Source organism: Pseudorca crassidens, chromosome 4 (assembly GCF_039906515.1).
Source record: "Pseudorca crassidens isolate mPseCra1 chromosome 4, mPseCra1.hap1, whole genome shotgun sequence".
Lineage (NCBI taxonomy): Eukaryota > Metazoa > Chordata > Mammalia > Artiodactyla > Delphinidae > Pseudorca > Pseudorca crassidens.
In genome coordinates this window covers 47,417,571-47,437,770 of record NC_090299.1, presented here as the reverse complement: position 1 = coordinate 47,437,770, position 20,200 = coordinate 47,417,571, and the positions used below count along the sequence as shown (strand labels likewise).

Below are 20,200 nucleotides of genomic sequence, written 5' to 3'. Positions count from 1 at the left end.
AGTTAAGTTAATCCCTTTGTTTTCTGAATTTCCCAAGGGTCAAAGCAAAAACATCCAAAATACAAAATACAACCAAAATTTAAAAAAACGTACAGCTGTACTACACAGAGTGTGGTACAGTAAGCACGGTGCAGTGCACAGGCCCTATGTTAACCTGGGTCTGAATCCTCGTGCTTATAAACTGTGTGACCTACTGTATAGCACAGGGAACTATACTCAATATTTTATAATAACCTATAAGGGAAAAGCACCTGAAAAAGGGTACACACACACACACACACACACACACACACACACACACATATATGTATAACTGAATCACTGTGCTGTACACCTGAAACTAACACAACATTGTAAATCAACTATACTTCAATTAAGAAAGACAAAACAAAACTGTGTGACCTTGGCAAGACAGAAACTCTGAGCTCTAAAATGAGAATAATAATATCAACTCCACGTGGTTACTTGAGCCTGAAGTGAGATAATATATGTTATTCAGTCAATTTCATAGTACAATTGAAATGTTTAAAAAGTATGATTTATGGGGAATAATGTTCACTTACACTTCCACCATGCTGCTCCAGCTTCTGTAATGCAGTGGTGATTGGTTCTTTGAATTTCTTGTCCCTTAGTCTCCTGGAAAGCTTTTCAAATAAGATTAAGGGAATGAAATGATTTGAAAAAGTAACACTATTCACTATAAACATAAGTAAAACTCCACTAATAGGCTAACTAGAAATAATACCATTGAGTCTTTACTGTATAGTAAGTACATAAACCCCACTTAATTTGTTTTAGATTTCAAGGCTTCTTTTAGGAAACATCTCATTAAAATTTACATATAATAGACACCACTGTATTTGTTTAAAAAAATGGATTTCTATTATCTGAAACAATACCAACCCTACAAAATCTACTACAGTACTAGCATACTGTAAGTTTTCCAGAGTAAGTTTTCTAAGAAATTGTATACATTCCCATTCTGTAATTTGCAAGAGCATCTGCAGGACTACGATGGAAAGCTAAGCTTCTAAAACACACGTGTTTCCTACAGTTAAAAAAGGAAGAGACAACAGAACAGAGCATTTACATGAATAACTCAGTTAACAGTGGCAGGCAAAAGAATCAGACTAAAAACCACAAGACCACCTATCACCCCCAGCTATGTCCTGAAGGGGCCTCCTTGGACAGGTGGAGCTCTGGCTAAGAAGGGAGAGAGCACAGGTGAGCGAGAACAAGAGCAAAGAGAGAAACGGCGCAATTCAGGCCCTCAGGCACAACTCATAACTGTGTTCTCCCACCAAGTGTCTGCAACACTCACCCAAAGACCTAAACATTTCAGCTACAGCAGGACTTGCTCACGGCTCCACCTTCTGGGGATAAAAATGGAGCCCAGGCAAGAATTCCTCATTGATCAAACACATAAAGCCCCTGTCCTAGAGTAGGTTTCTGGTTCTTCCTCTTCCCAGATCTGTGAGTAACCCCGGCATACTTCCCACCACTGAGCACTGAGGAATGGGTCCTTTCAGCAGGTCATCAAAGGTTAGGGAGGGTCAGAAGAGACACCCAGAAAGATTAAAAATGTGAGAAAAGCAACTCTAAAAGAGAGGACAGGCTGGGCTTATCAACATCCTGGGGATGAACAGAAAAGGCACCTCTTATAGATCTTAAGTTTGCTTTCTTCGAGACCATGTTCTCAGGCATGGGAGTGCAGGACAAACAATGAACCACCACCATCAGAACCACCACAGATGCCCATTTACAAAGTACAGATTCTTGGTCCCACCCCATAAATTGCTCTATCAGAATCGCAGGACAAAGGCCCAGGTTCTGCACTTTTAGCAAGATTCCCAGGTGATTTCTTTCTTTCTTCCTTCAAGTTTGAGGATCACTGTCCTAGGGTCAGTGGACAGTCTCTCAGAGTTGAAGCTCAGAAAGGATATGACTTATTTCACATATGAAGAAAATCAGTTGTATATAGGTTCAGTAACTGGTTTTGAAATTCTTTTTCTAGAAGACGAGTCCTTTCTTAAAATAAACACCTAATGTAGAAGTTTATGAGACATGAAAGTGGAGCCTTTCTGGCTGAAGGGGGTGGTGGATGAGGGGAGGGGAGGGAGCATCTAGCGCCTCAGTGGTCCTCATGGTATGTAGCTAACAGACCAGGGACAAACTTCCACATGTCCTGTTTCCAAGGATCTCTCCTCTGTGGAATCCCACTGGGGTGTGAAGCCCAGTGTGGTAGCTAGGTCTCCCCAAAGTGTTGCCGCCCCATGAAGGGAAGAGGTCCTTTCAGTCAGTCCTTGTCTTAGGAAAAGCAGAGCTGTGGGCAGGAATGTGACTGACCAAAGATTAATGCTACCGTCCCTTAAAAAAAAAAGAAAATAGTTTAACTGTTGATCTGGTCTTCTCCCTCCGCCAACACTGGGCAGGAATGGGAGGCTGTTTAGGAAGCTCAACTTCCAGTTGGGGGAAGGATCCTTTTATCTCCATGTCACTTCCTCTTCACCTCATCCTAATTCTCTCAGAGGACGTCCTTGCTACTTATTTCTCCCCCAAACAAAAACCAACCTCCACAAGGACAGGGGGCATATCTGGTTTTGTTCAGCATTATATTCCCTGTGCCTCACATGATACCTGACACAAAATGGGAGGGCAGAGAACAGCAGATTTATGTTGAACTGCTGAATGTTTGAAGGAAGCAATCAATCTACAATGAGTCATTCTACATATTACTGTGAAATTCCTGTAGTTAGTCAGCCACAAACCAACCTGCTGACCTGAGGGTGATAAGCAAGGATCTGCCAGGATTCTCCTCCTTCTGTCCTGAGACTCCCCATATGTTAACATTTGAGAGTCTGGTCTCACTCTGTCTTCTCCCCACCAGACCCATGGTGAGACTTTATCTCCTACCATTTCTAACCACAGCACCCCTACTTGCACCACCACCCCTTCTTTCCATAGGCTTAGCCAGGTGGTTCCTGGGGTGTATTAGTCTATCTGCAGAATAAGAAGTTAAAAATACACTTCTAGGATCTCTCAGGTGGATGGGTCCAAGAAAAAAGTGGAATACAGCTTATCCCAGCCAGGACTTTAATCTTTCTTTCAGTGTGTGCGGTAAAGGATTAACTCTGCATAAAGAAAGGCTTGGTCCTTGCCCCTGGCTCCTGGATGGAAACCTTGAAGCTCTTGGAAGGTCCTTCCAGATAAGAATGTCTTTGTTTACCTGGGGCCTTGGGCCACACCAGATAGTCAATGCTAACAAAAGTGATTTAAGTGGGGGCCTCGGGCCACAAGGTATCAGCTCAACTTCTAGAGGCTGGAGACCAAGGTCAACCAGGCAGGCAGGCGGTGATGCCATGTGACAAACTTCTAATGAGAACCCTGGACACCCAGGCTCAGGTGAGCTTCCCGTGCTGGCAATACTCCATGCATCATGCCAGACATCACTGCTGGAAAATGCAAGCACTGGCCACACAGCTCCACTGGGAGAGGACAACTGAAGCTCCACACCTGGTCTCTCTCAGCCCTGCTCCATGCACCTCCTCCCTTGGCCGACTTCAATCTGTATCCTTTCACTGTAATAAACTGCAACACTGAATAACAGCTTCTCTGAGTTCCATGAGTCCTTTCAGCAAGTTGTTCAACCTAAGGGTGGTCTTGGGGACCACTTGAACTGCAGAGTACCCCAATATAAGTTTGTGATATGGTTAAACTACTCCTAACAGGAAAATGTCTCATCCTGAATGCTAGAGACTCACTAAAAAACTTACAATGTGAAACAAGGAAAAAGAAAAAAGATGAAGAACATCACTTTGACAATATCCAATTCCACAAGAATACGTATAAGCTCTGCTTATAATTCATAGCCAGTCCACATAGGCATGAAGTCCTCACACTTCATTAATTTTTGTCCATTCAACTTCTGCTTACTTTGATTACAACTCTAAATTTGCTCATGTGGCTGCTTTCCATGTCCACTAGTAAAAATATTTTATGAACAACTAGGTCTGACGTCTATATTTTTTGGTTAGGATGATAAGGTTTTCTTAATGTTTTGAATCATTTTAATGATTAATTTGAAGCCATTACATCAGGAAGACATACATATACACAATCCCTACCTAATCTTTTCAGTACTTACACTTGTAAGCAGATGTTTCAGATGGTCATTTAGAGAAGGGCCAACAACGACACTTAACTGTACCAGAGCATTCAATCCTCTTTCAAACACTTCATCATCCAAGTGGACCTGGGGAGGGTTGGGTGGTTAGGGGTGCACAGGCAGGGACAGAAAGAGGGGAGAAGGCAGGATGGGTGAGGAGAAAGGGCAAGCAGGTAGAGAAAAAGAGATTGAACATTCAGTCCTAGAAGATAGTCAACCAAACCCAGAATTTAAAACATAACCTTTAGTACAGGACATCTAGAAGCAAAAACCAAATTTGGCTTGACTGAAACATTACTTAAAATATGTTGTAGCCTACGGAAAGACTGATTTGAGGTTCATTATTTTCTCTAATTACTCAAGATGTCCCTTTTTACCTTTTAGTACATCCTCCCAAGGTGTCTTCCAGGAAGTAATCATCTGGCCCTGAATAACAGTGGCCTAATTCTGCACACACATCAAAATCACAGGTAAAGAACAAATTTGCATATAATTTGAAAGAAAAAAAGACATGAAATATTCTAAATGTACCACAGAAAGTCTAAAGGAATAAAGGACATACCAGAGCTGCCTTCAGCACAGGAATCAGTCTAGGAAGCAAAGGCACAGCTTTTTCAAGAGCACCTGTGACCAAAAGTAATTCTCTAAAACCCTCCTTTGACACAAAGGTGTATGGATGTTTAGTCTCCCTCAGACCCTGCCAAAACAAAGACAAAAACATGATTTACTACCCATTTAGTGATGCTAATACCAAAAAAATTAATCCTCACTTGTGTAAGTAAAAATCAAGTTTTATTATTTTCCTATTTGTGAAATATAATTTCAGTAATTACAATTTCAATTAAACTAAGAAATCGTGGAACACAGGACATACATGAGGCAGGAGGGATCCCTAACCAAGAAAAGAAGGAAAGGAAAAGAAAAAGAATAAGAAAAAAATAAAAGGAACAGGAAAAATCAAAGGAGAAGTAAGGAAAAGTAAAAGAAATAAAGAAAAAGAAAACAGAAAAAAGAGAAAGGAGGACAGGTGGGAGAGGAAAGAAATAAAAAGAAATAAAGAGAAGGAAAAAAAAACCTCACTAGGATACTAAAAACATGTTGTATATACTCCCAAACACTGCCTGAAATCAGAGCAAATTAGTCTAAAATGTATGTTAATAAACTCTACTTTATGAATGCAAAATTACTGGACCCCTTATCTTAAAGGTGATTTTGCAACTTGTTTAATGACTTTCTAAAATATTATATTTCCTTCATATTTAAATACTAAGACAAACCTTATACTATGTCTAAAATGCATTGTAAGATATCAAATGCCATTTTTAACATCAGAATGTCAAACAAAAATATGAAAAAAAAAACACTGGAAATCATTTCTTACTATGCCTTTCACCCCAAATGCATTAGGAACAATTAGACAGTAGTCTTTTGATGTAACTGATCACTTTGAGTCAGGATAAAATAGGTACCTTTTTTGAAAAGATAAAACAAAGAAAGAAATCTAGAGGGGTGGGATAGGGAGGGTGGGAGGGATACGCAAGAGAGAGGAGATATGGGGATATATGTTTATGTATAACTGATTCGCTTTGTTATACAGCAGAAACTAACACACCACTGTAAAGCAATTATACTCCAATAAAGATGTTAAAAAAAAAAAGAAAGAAAGCAATGGCAACATTCCCTCAGTTTGACTAATTATTATTTGGAATAACTATAACCAGCTGCAGGGTCATGCCTAAAAATACTAATTTTCAAACAATTTGTCCTTGAGACCAAACTATCTGCTTCCAAACGGTGATGAAGCACTTCTTCTCCTAGATGCTGTCATGCTTTTGAAAACTATGATGCCAAGCACACCAGCACCATTTTGGAACACAGGTTCTATGGTCTTAGGAGCACCCCTATCCTTTTCATTTTAGAGATGAGGAATCTCAGGTCAAGAGGTGAAATGGATTTAAATAGTGGTGGTTCTGTCACTATTTCCTCATTATTAAATGAGTGGAGTTTACCCAGTACACAAATAAAAGCATTGGTGTTTGGAAAACGGGTATTTAAAAGACTGACTTTATGAGGTCTAAACTAAACTCAGAGTCCCTTTGGGGACTCCCCAAGTTAAAGCACTCCCCGTTCCTTGTGATTAGCTAGAGTATGTTTGTAAAGGTATCACTATAGTTTTGATTCATCTAAAATATTGTTTGCTACCATATATAAAAAGTTTAAAAAAGAACTAATGAAATATTAGAACATCTTTAGTTTTCAATACCAAGTTTAAGAGACTAATTAAAATTTAATTTCAAAATAGGCTACCCATAAAAATATACTGCTTATTACACCAAAATACCTTCGGCAAGCTGAGGTACAAATTAAGAAAAGCTGAGACCTAAGAAAATTCGGCAGTCTTCAGTAGTAACTGTTATGTCCATTTAAAAGAGTAAGTATACTTGGAAAACTAAAGGAGGAACTAGAAATTCTAAGGATTCACTATAATTAAGAAATCTCAATCAGCACAATTATCTACTTTTCTGTTTTGGCGCCACCTGGCCCTCCCCACTAGTTTTACAGGAAAAGCAAATGTTTCTTTAAATGAAGAAAAAAAGCTTGAGTTTTTTCTGTGTCGTATTTTATTTAGATTACTTATTACTGTATGACTTATCCTAGAGGCACTGCCTATTCAGATTAATACCATCGAAGCTCTTGCTGACGTTCTTAACATCAACAACAACAAAAATGATCCTTAACTCTTAAAGAAGACAAGTATCTCAAAGGTTAAGTACAACTGGTTAATTCACTTCTCAACTTCTGACTCTAACTCTATACATTTATAAATAATAAAATTCACAGGAGATATCACTGACTCTCTTCAAGCTAATACTATGCCAACTGTTTTCCTGAAACAAATGTTAAATAATATAAAGGAACCTATCAGCAGTTTTTCTAAAATCCTCTACAAAAACCATCTCCATAATATTCTACTTAAAATGTACCAGTAGGCAAAAGCCCAGAGAATTCTCCCAAAGAACATTAGGTAGGTAATATCAGTTCCCTAAGAAACATATCATATTAAAGGTGCCTGCTTCTATAAAGAAAGACCAATCAGTAATTGTTATCTGATGCAATATAAGTTCAAATCAGTGATATTCTCCTGATTTGACTAATTCAATTTGATTCCAAGAACTTTTTTTTTAAATTAAATATGAATATTTTATCCACTTATCTATAAATACCTGTGCAGATTTCATGTTTCATGTTTAATTTCATGTTTATAAAGCTGTTTAAACAGTTTAATAAACATACCAATCATAATTAGTTCCTAAGGGAACGTGGTGCTTTAATACTGTTGTTTGGCTTTTATTTCAAAACTATTTACTGATGAGTTACAAAATAACATTTAACACAATTTAAAAAATTTGTTTTCCATAAACATTTAGGAAAGATAGAGTATTTACCTCAGCTAAAGTAATAAGAAGAGGATCAAATGGAAGCTTTTCAGGAGGACACTCCCACTGTAACCTGTGTTTTACTGAACCATGGACCAATCTAAAATATAAAAGGCAGTGCATGTAACAAGGACAACATATATTAAGCAGTGATTATCTAACATATACATATTCTTTCTAGAACATAATCATATTAGAATTATTTTGTAACATGTAGGAATACTATGACCTTAAATGATGTTACAAAGGCATCTTATAAAGCAATAATTATATATTTATAATCCTACAAATTCCTACTCTTTTAGCAAAATTGTTTGGTGGCAAAACTAAACTCCACATTTGTTTAGCCTACAATTTTGGAGTTCCAGCATGTTGCTATTTGTGTCTTAATGCAAATGTTACAGTTGATATGTTTCAGTTATAATTATAACCAAATAATATAGACAAAACTATAGCAAACCTACCACAAAACATGCAAACAAAATGTGATAATTAGCAACAATGATTTTTTAATAAGTAACATTATTTTTCAGATGTAAATCATTTAACCCTAACATGAATAATCTAAAGGCAAGCCAGGTTTTATCCCTGTTAAAGAGAAGAAAACTTAGGCCAGGAAGGTGCAATGGCCCATGCAGGGTAACAAAGAGGCAGCCCCTTGAATTAAAGTCACTGCTGCTGCTGCTTTTTTTCTTTTTAACAGCCTTTATTGAGACATAACCAACATGTAATAAAATGGACATTGTTATACAGTATAGAATTTGGTAAGTTTTGATGTATGAATACACCCATGGAACCATCATCACACTCATGACCGTGAACTTATTCAACACACTCAACTGTTACTTCACGCCCCTTTTGTAATGTTCTCAACTTGACACCTTCTTTTCATAATAGCAAGAAGCCTCGGCAAGACTGTTTTTACATTTTTAGCAATAATAAATTCTCAGAATGGGGAGGGGGTATAAGACCCTTAAAATAGAGTTTCAATTCAGAATGCAAGTACAAGATAATAACAACAATAAATTAAAGAATGCTTCCTGAGCTTATTTTTCACTCCTAGCCCTCCAAATCTGAAAATACCACTAAAAACTACATTTCTTTAACTTTAGAACAACAAAAAGAATGTTTTGATTATTCTTTCCACAATGAAAACAAAATTTTCTATCATCTATAACAGGCTAAAACTGGTTATACTTAGAAGAAATTAATGTTTCTCAGTAGTGAAATCTTAAAATGATATCACTCTATTAGTAACCTGCATCGTCTGCTTTAAAATAGTTTTGATCTCTATCCAAGAGGGCTACAAGAACTGCATCAAAAGTAAACAAAAACAGCTATATTACTCATTAATAAGTATAATTTCAATAAATAAAATTGTAAATCTTTGATTTTTGAAGTATAATTAAAAAAATAATGAAACAATTTCATTAAATTGTCAACTTCCAGTTCACGAACAAAAAAGGATTATTTATTTGAAATTCGCCCAAGCCTATGAATGCTTAAATTGTTTTAGAAACTGGTTCATTCAATTTCTTAAATTATTTGGTGGTTTACTGTACATCTATCAGTAATTCTGTTTTGGAATTAAAATGATTTTCTTCAACAATGTCCCAGGATCTATACCACTCCAACAGCCAAAGTATGAATAAGTCACCATTATTTCAACCTCCCTAGTAAATAAATTTTTCAAAACTTTAAACTGAAAACTGTATTGATTTTACTCAATTATTTTGAATAATATAGTCAATTATAACTTGTACTGATCTTACCTGCAAGGAACACCTCCCTTAGAGTAAATAGCTGCAAATGCAGAAGGGGCTCGTGACTGTTCACCAAACTGAAATAAAAAATGACAAGAATACAATAAATATTACTATCACCTCCACTTTGTGATACCTAATCAACTTCAATCCTGTTGCGGTCAGAGGCAGATGGACACCCTGACTTCCAAGCCACCACGCTCATATCAAGTACAACATCATTCTACTCAGAAAAATGGCTAAGAAAAATGATCAATCCTCTCAATACTGAAACCACAACCACAAACGCATTTTGTATATTTCCTTTTACCCTTAACTTGTTTCAGAAGGTTTGAAGGTAGCTGAAACCATATATAAAATAAATATACTATAGATAAATATTTTTAAATATAAATACTATAAACAAATACAATAAAGATAATAACATCTTTCCACCCCTTCTGCACTGTGACCTTTCAAAGTGAGGACTAAATGGAGAAAAGGTGTACAGGGAAAGTATAATGTGTTTTCAACCTCCCACACATCTCCTACTTCTCCTCCACTCAAATATGCACGGTCTTGGATGGTCAGAGAACCTGTAATTTCTCCAATCTGGTTTTGTGCTTCAATAAAAATCAAAGTCTTAGGATGAACAGGAGTGACAGAGTTGAAGACAGAGCAAGACTCTCACAAACACATGCCCAGATGTGTCTGCTTAGATATATAACTTCACAACTTTCAGTTTTTCTATATAATTATTTTATGACTAAATTAATTCTATATGCACTCTCAAAGATAATTTAAAAGATGATCAATCACAACAGTTAAACAATCGCAGCATACAGAATCTCAATGTAAATGATCAGAGGCTTAAGAATTTAGGCACAGAAAGTAAATATTTTGCCACATGGTACTTTGAACATAATCAAATGAAACATAGCCGTCTAAATTACAAAATATAAACTTACTAATCTATTTTAAAGATACAACTAGCTAAAAAAACTTTTTAAAGTCACATGCAGTAATTTTAAAATGTACATAAAAGTCTAAGTTTAGAACGAACCCTTTTTCCTCTGGAAAAACACATATGTTTTAAGTAAAAATACATAAATGACATTTCATTAAAATATAATATTATAATAAAAGATTAATTTACAAAGCTCAACCTATGTTCTGTGTGACAATTCACAGCAATACTAACGTTTCATTTATCTAATTATAATTCCTGCTAAGAAAAATGTAAGTCTTAAAAACTGTGTATGGATCAGTGAGTTCTCAAAAAGTGAATATACCTGTGTACCAACACTCAGGTGGAAAATCTGAATGTTACCGGTGCCTCTTTCCAACCCCTTTCCACCTTTTCTCCCAAAGGTAACCACTATCCCGACTTCCAACTGATTTGCTTTGGATCAGGAGTTTTTACATATCTTAGACATGGTCTTTTCTAATATACCCTATTCTCAAGTCAAATCGTTAAATTATTTCCCAAAGCTTTTCTTAATTTTTAATAAAATTTAGACTAGGGCCACTAAATATTACTAAAGTTTTTCTTTAAAGAAAGGGAGAAAATTGAAGTGTCACCATAAACTCCCTCAACGAAATATGAGAAAAGGAAGCAAGAGCACAGAGATATCAGGGCATTTTTCACGTGTTTGATTTCCTTGACACTGCAAATTACAGAAAGAAGTGAAGGAACACAGAAGCTTAAACTATTTTCCATTTTCCTTTTATAAAGTCAGAAAATCTCCCTCTGCCCTTGGATAGTTCATTGTATCCTTACTTAAGTATCTGCCATATTTTACCTGCCATCAAAGTCCATGTCTCAGCCACTCTCATAATCCCCTTTAAAGGCTGAAACCATTATCACCTTACCCTATGTAAGGCTGGGCCAGACACCATCTGGTGTTGCAGCACAAATGTGTTCACTTTTTGGATAAACTGATCTAGAAACTTACAATTACCCACGTTTATGTACATGAATCTTATGTTTGCTAAATGTGATTAAATTGCTGTGAGAAGGCAAAAGAAAACTAGGGCTGTAGTTAAGAGTTCTAGTGGAGCTCATTTATAGATGATAGACAAATGGTCAGAGACTTTATGCAACTATAGAAGCATGTAATTCATCCTATGGCAATTGAATACAAGTTTACTCATTGATATTAGGAAGTACAATAACCATAGTAAAGTAAAAAAAAAGCTGATAATGCAATTTATTTTATACTCTACAATACTCATCCATGAATGTGATAGGATATACCAAAGCTGGTTTTTACTTTACACCGTCTCACTTCCACACTCACATCATTATCTCCATTCTTCATCATGATTACCATATGCCTTCCTTCACCACTAGCTTAAAACTAACAAACAAAAGAACTTGGGATAGCATTCAGAATGGCTCAATAAAATGTCTACTACTTTGGAAATCTACTGAGTCAGGAATCTCTTTGGTACCTACAGGGTTAATTGTTTTAGGGTTAAGTTTATCACTTGGTCGAGGATGTCTTGCAGATTCTGGAGAACTGGTTGACGAGGAGGATTTCCTTTGTTGAACTGTAGTCCTATGTTTTATTTGTGCACTTGATGATGTCCTTTGATCACAGTTATCTGGAAGAAACAGAATGTCAACGAGGAAGAGGTGAAAGCTCATCCTGCATCCATCAGTATAACAGAATGTGTCATTAACAAAATTTACCTCTTCATTTAAAAGCAACATTCTGTACCTGTCACTCTGCTTCTTAACTGTACGCCTCTATGGCACTCGGATTTCTGCATTGCTTCTCTTTTGCTCCTGCAGTCAAATGAAACTTGATTTCAACTTTTTTGGGGAGAAGGATTCATTAACAATATAAAGACCAAACAGAACAGAGTAGGAAATACAGTAAAAGAGCCACAAAATAGGTATGGTATGGAACAAAATACCTGAAAGACCAATAAGAAAATATGAAATTATATCAACTTCAATATCGATAACAGTAAACTAAAAACCATCTGTAAGAAAGTAAGATGTATAAAAATATGCATTTTTCCATTCAAACCGTCAAAATATACGTTTAGAAACTCAACTGTAATCCTCTGGCTATATTCAGAAAATGCAGACCAGATTTCTGGAAAAAGTGGTTGGCATGTCCCATATTGTCTTCACCTTCTCTGGCCTCCATATTTCCAAAGTTCCAAATGTTAACATCTGCATAACAAGTCCTACTTTTCCAGTGACAAAATGAACTCTCCTACTAAATGTACCATAAGTTCCCTAAATTGAACGTAACCAAAACTGAAGTTATCACACTGAAGTTATGAACCTCTTGTTAATTCAAGGTACAACCAGTTTTCTGGTCCCTCAGGCTGAAAAATTTAGGATCTCTGTTGTCTCCTTTTCTTCCGTTTCCTACACTCAACCCTACAGATGTGATCAGTGTGGTGTGACAAGGTAGGAGCTTTGGGCTCAGATCTGGGTCTGCATCTCATCTCTACCAATTATATGTTTAAGAATTTAAGCAGATTATTTAATCTCTCTGAGCCTTGACTTCTTGACCTATGAAAATGGGGGAAATAATACAAACCTATCAAGGCTGCTATTGAAGGTTAAATAAGGTAATATATAAAGTTGCTTATCCAGTAAATGGTAGTTCACTTCTCCCTCTTTCACAATTCCCTCTTTTCTGCTAATGGGAGAGCTCTCATTCATAGCCCTTGATTCCCTGCCTAATCAAATTATTTCAAGGAATCTTCCACCACAACACTCAGACTCATACACTCAACTGCCTGCTGGTATTTCTAGGTCTAGCTCCAATCCCAAGTGCCATGCAGCCTTTCCTGATCTTCTGTTTCTCAAATGTCCACATCCATAGCACTCTGATTTATGCACTGCTTCCTTCTTATTTCTATCTGGTTACTCCATTCCCCCATTTATATGACACTGCAATTATTCTTCCATTAGAGCACTTCCCACTTTAAGTCTTTAATTATTTTTCTAAAAGATCTGTAAGATCTTCTCTTAAGGCAACACAGGTGAAGTCTTCTTCCACTTCCAAATGACAGCTTTTCAAATATTTGAAGACATGGGTCATAACTCCTTAGTTTTCTCTTCTTCAGGATAAATGCTGATGCCTTCTTAAATGAGTACTAACATGAGATTATTTTAATTCACTTGACAAATTAGAAATCTTCACAAGGACAAAGCTCCATGTAATAACATTCAGCCCCCAAATATTTCAAATACGATGTGACCAAAGTACCTTGTAAAGATAAACTAAATGTTAAGATTATTTCTGTACACAGAATAATTTTAAATTTCAACGTTCTTGATTTAATACACTAATTTTCTCATCCTACTACCAGCAGATGAGTTACTTCCCAATATTACACTTCACATTCATCCCCAAGGCATTTTCTAGAAATATGGTAATTAGCTCATTAAATTTGTCAGATAATATTCTAAGATAAGCTAAGGCAGGCTTTAATTACGTCAACCTAATACTGCACTTCAGTGATTATTCAACAAGTATTTACTGTTGCACCTGGTCTCTGTTTTGAGAACTCCTGATGGGGAACAATATGATCTAAGTTTCTGTTTAATAAAAAAAAAAAATCTGTGTCAAGGAAACTTGAGTTTCCTCAAGTCTATAACTGGGGATAATTACAGTAACTAGCTACTCTAAAAGTAGATGAAGACTTTAGAAAAGTGGTTGGCACATAGTAAGTACTATATGAGTTTAGCTACTGTCATTTTCTTTATAATGGTACAAAATGTTTTCAGTATTACTAATAATAGTGGGGGTCAATGTAACTAAATTATGTCTTCTCCTTTTTGAAAAAATTGGTTTAATACTTGTGCTATCAATTTGAAGACCTGATTAGAATGACTCAATTTCTATCTATCTCCTTTTATGTCACATAGCTGTTTCTGTAAGGCACTAACACGAAAGTGCTACGTTATATTTTGAATACGTTCAAAAAGCCACTGAAACTCTTCACTTGACAAACATGTTAGAAAGTTGAGCTTCCAAGGGTTTTAAGTATACAGGACAGTTTTTATGTGTAATACAATTATGTAATTTTCAGCAACAATATCAAAACATACACACACACAATGATGCAAACATTTCTCTGTCCACTTCCAAAACACCCTGTTAGTTTCTTTCCAAAACAATTAGTTTTTCAGTTACTGTTAAAAGTATCACCCTTTCCATTACAGACAAATGAAGTGTACTCAATTTTTAAAAATAATATCCACCTCGCAGCATACCACTGACAGCAAACCCAGAGCATAAGTTGTTTGTAAAGGGAAAAAAGCTTAATTCATCTTACACTAAATTCTTTTGAGTGCTTTTTGGTTAAATAACATGTGGGGTGATGTAAAGGGTTAATGGTGGGAGGAAGTGAAAAAGTAAGAACTATTTTGTGTTCTAAATATTGCAACAGACACCCCTCAATCTTTTACAAAACAATATATAAATCCTAAATAGACACTAAAATCCATAAATCCACTTAACCCCATCACCTAAACTATGTCACAGTATCAGAGAGCAAACAAACCAAGGAGGCCCCCACTGTGGACCCCTCATTTTTACCTCAGGTTTCCTTAGATGCTGCAGGTCATCTACAAGGGATTATAGGCATCTGGGTCAATGCCAGGAAAGCGTACTCTTTTTTCATTGTTTTGGACAGTTCATATAACCTATTTCTTTTCCCACATGCATTTTCTTCTCGCACTTGGCTTTGAGACCACTGCACTAAACTATCTGGCAAATTCTCAGAGGCAGAGGCCACTTTTTTTTCCCCTACTCTCTAATCTGGTGTTTGGGAAGTTCCAAAAGTGTAATAGGAGCCCCACAAAAGAAGATGAGCTCCATCTCTAAAACTCCTTCAAATTCCAAAGAACAGCGACACAGCCCAATATTCACCTATCCCAATCCTTTTCACCATAAAGTACTATAAATCCAAAGAGCCAGTATTAAGGGTCTTAATATCTTTCCATTTTCCTAGCCTCTCCGCCTCCAACACCACACATTTCCAAATACCTAAGACCAGTTCAGAGCCGGGATGTTGTCAAAGTTAGAAAATGAGAAGGACATGGAGAGGAAAAAATGGAGAGAAAGCTGTGGGTTTTTTTGTTTTTTTAAGAAGGTCGGGGAGAGTGGGAGAAAGGCGGCCAGTTTCAAATAAGGCCGACAAGGCAACTCTCGGTCAAAGCCCGACCATGAAGGGCGAGCTCTTGGCGCTCAACATCTCCAGGCTCCTTAGCAACGTGGGCCGGCGGCCATAGCAACAGGCCAGAGAGGAAGTCTCCTGCTCCGAGAGAATGCGGGCGGCACCACGGATTCCCGCACCTGCGCCGGTCACGGCTCCAAAGACCCGTTCCTACCGCGCCTCTCTCCCGCCGCGGTCTGTAACACCAGCCGCCACCCCACGTGGGGCTTTTGCCCAGCGCCCGCTGGGCCAACAGCTACAGGTCCCGCCACCGGCCGCTGGTGCCCCGGAAATGAGGGTTCGCAGCATTCCCGGATCTCGCGGCGCCGTGCAGTGACATCAGACGCACGCCGCGTCCGCTAAGCCAATAGCAGGGAGATCGCAGAGGCTCGCCAGGCGGGAAAGGGTTGCCCTGGCAACGAGGCGCTGGGTTTTGCAAGGGGAGCTCGCGAGCTAGGAGCTCTGTCTCCGGGGACAAAGGGGCTCCTGGTGGAGGGTATTTTAGGAACAATAGAGCCAAGGAGCAGAGGGGAGCACAGGTTCCTTGTACCTGCGCCGCACCCTCTCCGCAGTCCGTGTATTTAACTCGTATGTTTTTCTCTCACTCTTAACCCGATGTTCTCCAAGTATCTTGCCCTAAACCCTCTGAGAGCTGAGGACCACCGTGAACTCCCGCCCCAGACTCTTCTGCGGAGAGAGCCCTCTGCCTGCCCATCTGTGGAATTTCCTTCCTGTCATATCTTACTATATGCTGTTGCAGTCAACTACATAATACATCCATATATTTTTTAAAGTGTGTTTTTGTACTCCAGATTATTTTTAATAAAACGGATACTGCAGGAAAATGCGTGTACCCTGGCAATTGCAACCAAAAGCAGTAAAAAACCCAAGCCCTTTCAGACCTGTCCACTGTGTTCCTTTCTAGTGTCCTCTTCTGTTGTCAAGCCATAGTCTTAACTTTTCGCTCAGGTAATAGCTAACTAGACAGTTGGCATTGTCTGAACACTGCAGGCAGTGTAATCCTTCCCTGCCCTTGTAGCGCCATTCTTTGTACCTGAATTGCTGCCTCAGAAGCATCTTCACTAGGCTGTGAGTTTCTTCAGGACAAGGACTGTACCTTTTTCCATTTTGTTTCTCCAGCTTCTAGCACAGAGTGGGGACTCAGGAAATACTCTTTAAATAAATGCAGTGAACGAATGAATTCCATGTGTATCTAATTTCTCTAATGTTCTGTGAACCTTGCATACAAGTCTATATTAACTTCTAAATTTCATTATATTGTATTTACCTATCTTCTCCACTAGACTGAAATTGTTTCCATTACTTTTCTATCTCCAATATCTAGCCCAATGCATGTATAAGTAATTTTTTAAGGAAAAAAAATCCTATTTCTTAGCTATTATCACCTTATAATCTCTCTTCTCCAGTTTCTCCAAGACTTATTGTATCACCTTCTCCCCTTCTTCACTCCTAGCCTCTACAATGGCAGACTTGGCAGCACCTAGCTCATGACCTTTTAGCCCCTCTGCCTGGAGAGTAAGAATAATCCGTGTTCAATACTGCAGAGAAGTGAAGAGCACATGTTCTGAAGTTAGGCTGTGTAGGTTGGAAACCCAGCTCCTTTGCTTCTCAGCTGTGAGGTCTTCTGCAAGTCATTTAACCCCTCTTAGCCTTAATTTCCTCATCATAACAGGGTTCTTGTAAGACTTTCTACTTCATTTTAGAAAAATTAAAAAAACAACAACAGAAAAAACAGGTCCACTGGCTTTGTGACTTGGTCTGGATATTATGCAGTAAATGGTGGATACTTTCTTGGACATAGTAATTTGAGAAGGCTGTGAGACATCCAGGTGTAGTTGCCCAGAAGGCAGATATGGCCATCTAGAGTGGAGGGGCAAGAGCTGGGTGAGCTGTGGATTTTAAAGTCATCAGCACATATGTTACCGACCAGGGTTCTTGGCCTCCTTAATCAATAGAAATTGATAAGAGGCCAGACAAGAAATTCACACAAGTCTTTGCTGGGGTTCCTGCTGCAACAGGAGGGAGGGAGAACAAGTAACAGTTTCCCTTGCTCACTCCCTGAGGGGAGTGAACTTGTTCCTTACACAGGATGAGGGTAAGGGGTGGGTCTGTTAGGGGCAGGGGTGGTTTAGATGGCCTGTCCATCCCCCTTGGTTTGTGCTGTGTGGGTTTTTGGTCTTTTTGTATCTTGTTGTCCATAATTTGCCCCAACTGTGCACACATGCAGTTATTTTTAGTCCCTTACAGTTTCTTTGTATTTTGTTGCTGGAGGAGACGTTTGTCCAGGTGCAAGCACTGCAGCAAAGGGTCCCAGGCGCCAGGTCCCAGCCTGTCTCATATACACAGTAAGTGAGGCTATAGGAGTAGATGAGGTGCTCCAGGGAGAGCGTGCAGTGTGTGAGAAACAGAGCTGGTAGTGAACTTCTGTCTCCTAATTCTGTCCTGGTTCCAAGGTTTAATTTTTCAAGGTTCTTTTTCTGGAGAGAGAGAGGGAGAAGGGGAGGAAGGCTGACCTATGTGTTCAGCGATATGGCAAATAATATAAAAAGACAGAATGTGCCATATGTATCTCCCCTGTGTCCCTACAGACTTACTCTATACCCTTCTCCACCCTGCTGTATACTCTGGAAAGCTGATCTGTGTGGCCTGGCATCAGCAAAGCCCCCATGCCCTGTGGCTTGCATTTGGGACCGTTCGGAGGGTGGGGAGGGCAAGTAATGATTGGGGATGATTAGTTGGTCTGTAATTTGTACAAAAAGGAACAGAGTTTCTTTAAAGTGATTAAGACAAGCCAATAATACCTCTGATATGTTCTTTAAAATGCTTGGTGACTAAATACATGTAGTTAAGAAAAATTCACAAGTGAAATATGAATCAAAAGACACTGTCTCTTTGCACTCAGATCTGGACCTTGACTCTGAATTATGACTTATTCTTCCAAATCTTCCAAATAATGACTGATCATTGAACTTGGTTTTGGAAACTTCAAAGCCAAAAATTTGACTTTTGTCAGTTTCTTTTTATGATGATATCCCCCTTCCTGAGGCAATAAGCATTAAATACTATAGCTGAAGATACTACTTTTGCAGAAACATTTTTTATTATATTAGTTTATAACCCATTTTGGGATCTTTTATGGGATATTTTTTGTTCCAAGGTGCAAGTCAGGATAATATGCCATGTAAAGAGTTTTTCATCCCACTTAGTTCAAATATAGCCTATTAAATTGAAGGCTAGAGATAGACAGGAAAGGAATGGGTTTCTCATATGTCTATTAGAAAGTAGAAAATTAACCACAATTAAATCAGTTCATTAAGTCCTAGGTAATTAATTCTTGTTCCGCTGATCTTGGGTTAATGATTCTTCTTTCATAAAATCATTTGCAACAGGGCTAAAAGAAATGGAAAGCCTTAGCTTTCTCTACCCTCTGACAGGTGTCCGTGGTGATGGTGTCAGGTTATAATGGAAAACCTGTCCACACCACTTCATTCTCTATAACGTCAATGGTTAAGACTATCTGGTACAGTCTTTTGCTGAGGCAATTGTTTTGTTTGTTTGTTTTGGACTTTTGACTTAATTTCTGATCCGTGGCTTGTGGAGGTATCTTTATGTTCTTGCTACTCATGGTGTGGTTCTCAGATCATCATCATCATCATCTAGGCGCTCGTTAGAAATAAAGAATCTCAGGCCCCACCCCAGGTCTACTGAATCAGACTTTGCATTTCACCAAGATTCCCCAGATGAGGAAATGTACTTTACAGCTTAAAAAGCATTGATTTAGGCACGGGTGAGGGAGAAGCAGAAACTGCCTCTTGATGATTAAAAGTGTTTCCTCTTAAAGTATTATAAAACCCACAACACTTGAGTGAAGGAGAATGGAAATCTTCACTGAGGTACAATGCATAATAATTTTATAGTGATTTAGTCAAATATTACACTGAGGGTAAGAACATATTATGAACATTCAGGCTGTTATGGGTTGAATTTTATCCCGTCAAAATTTATATGTTGAAATACTAACCCCCAGTACCTCAGAATGTGATCATATTTGGAAATAGGGTTGTTGAAGATGTAATTATTTAAGAGGAGGTCAGGCTGGAGTAAGGTGGGCCCCTAATCCAATATTTCTGGTGTCCTTATAAAAAGAGGAAATTTGGACACAGATATACACACAAGGAGACAGAACACCACGTGAAGATGACGGTAGAGACTGGGTGGTTCAGCAGAAGCCAAGAAACACCAAAGATTTCTAGCAAACTACTAGAAGCTAGGAGAGAGGCATGGAACAGATTCTCCCTCAAGGCCTCAGAAAGACCCACCCTGCTGACACCTTGATTTATACCAGGGATATATCAACTCTCCAGCCCTCTGTCATAATTTAGTCTACAAGAAACTTGATCACCTTTCCCTTCCACAAGGTATCACACTGATCTATTACATTGATATCATTATACTGATTGGACCTAATGAACAAAAAAGTAGCAAACTACTTTAAGCTTATTGGGAAGGCATTTGCTTGTCAGAGTGCAGGAAATTAACCTAAATAAAATGCACGGGCCTCCACGTCTGTGAAATTTCTAGGGATTCAGTAGCATGGGACATGTTGAGATATTCCTTCTAAGGTAAAGGGTAAGTTGTATCTA

The 20,200-nt window shown here is 38.1% G+C and overlaps 1 protein-coding gene across 13 annotated transcripts in view; it reads right to left on the bottom strand.

The window, feature by feature from the left end:
• Nucleotides 1-15,845, bottom strand: part of PACRGL (parkin coregulated like) — a 36,858-nt gene extending 21,013 nt beyond the window's left edge. For 10 of the 13 annotated variants that reach the window (XR_010942941.1, XR_010942943.1, XR_010942937.1 and 7 more), the window contains exons 1-8: nt 15,677-15,845; nt 12,068-12,135; nt 11,803-11,951; nt 9,375-9,442; nt 7,612-7,702; nt 4,728-4,862; nt 4,145-4,252; nt 564-644 (exon numbers count right to left, since the gene is read on the bottom strand). Coding sequence is in view for 6 of the 13 variants with exons in the window: in XM_067735637.1 (XP_067591738.1) it covers nt 564-644; nt 4,145-4,252; nt 4,728-4,862; nt 7,612-7,702; nt 9,375-9,442; nt 11,803-11,951; nt 12,068-12,119 (684 nt within the window). In the remaining 7 variants the exon portion in view is untranslated. Of the gene's footprint in view, nt 1-563; nt 645-4,144; nt 4,253-4,727; nt 4,863-7,611; nt 7,703-9,374; nt 9,443-11,802; nt 11,952-12,067; nt 12,136-14,917 lie in introns of those variants that run through there. The other 3 variants (XM_067735636.1, XM_067735638.1, XM_067735640.1) reach the window with 3 other exon arrangements.
• Between the last annotated feature and the right edge of the window lie 4,355 nt (nt 15,846-20,200).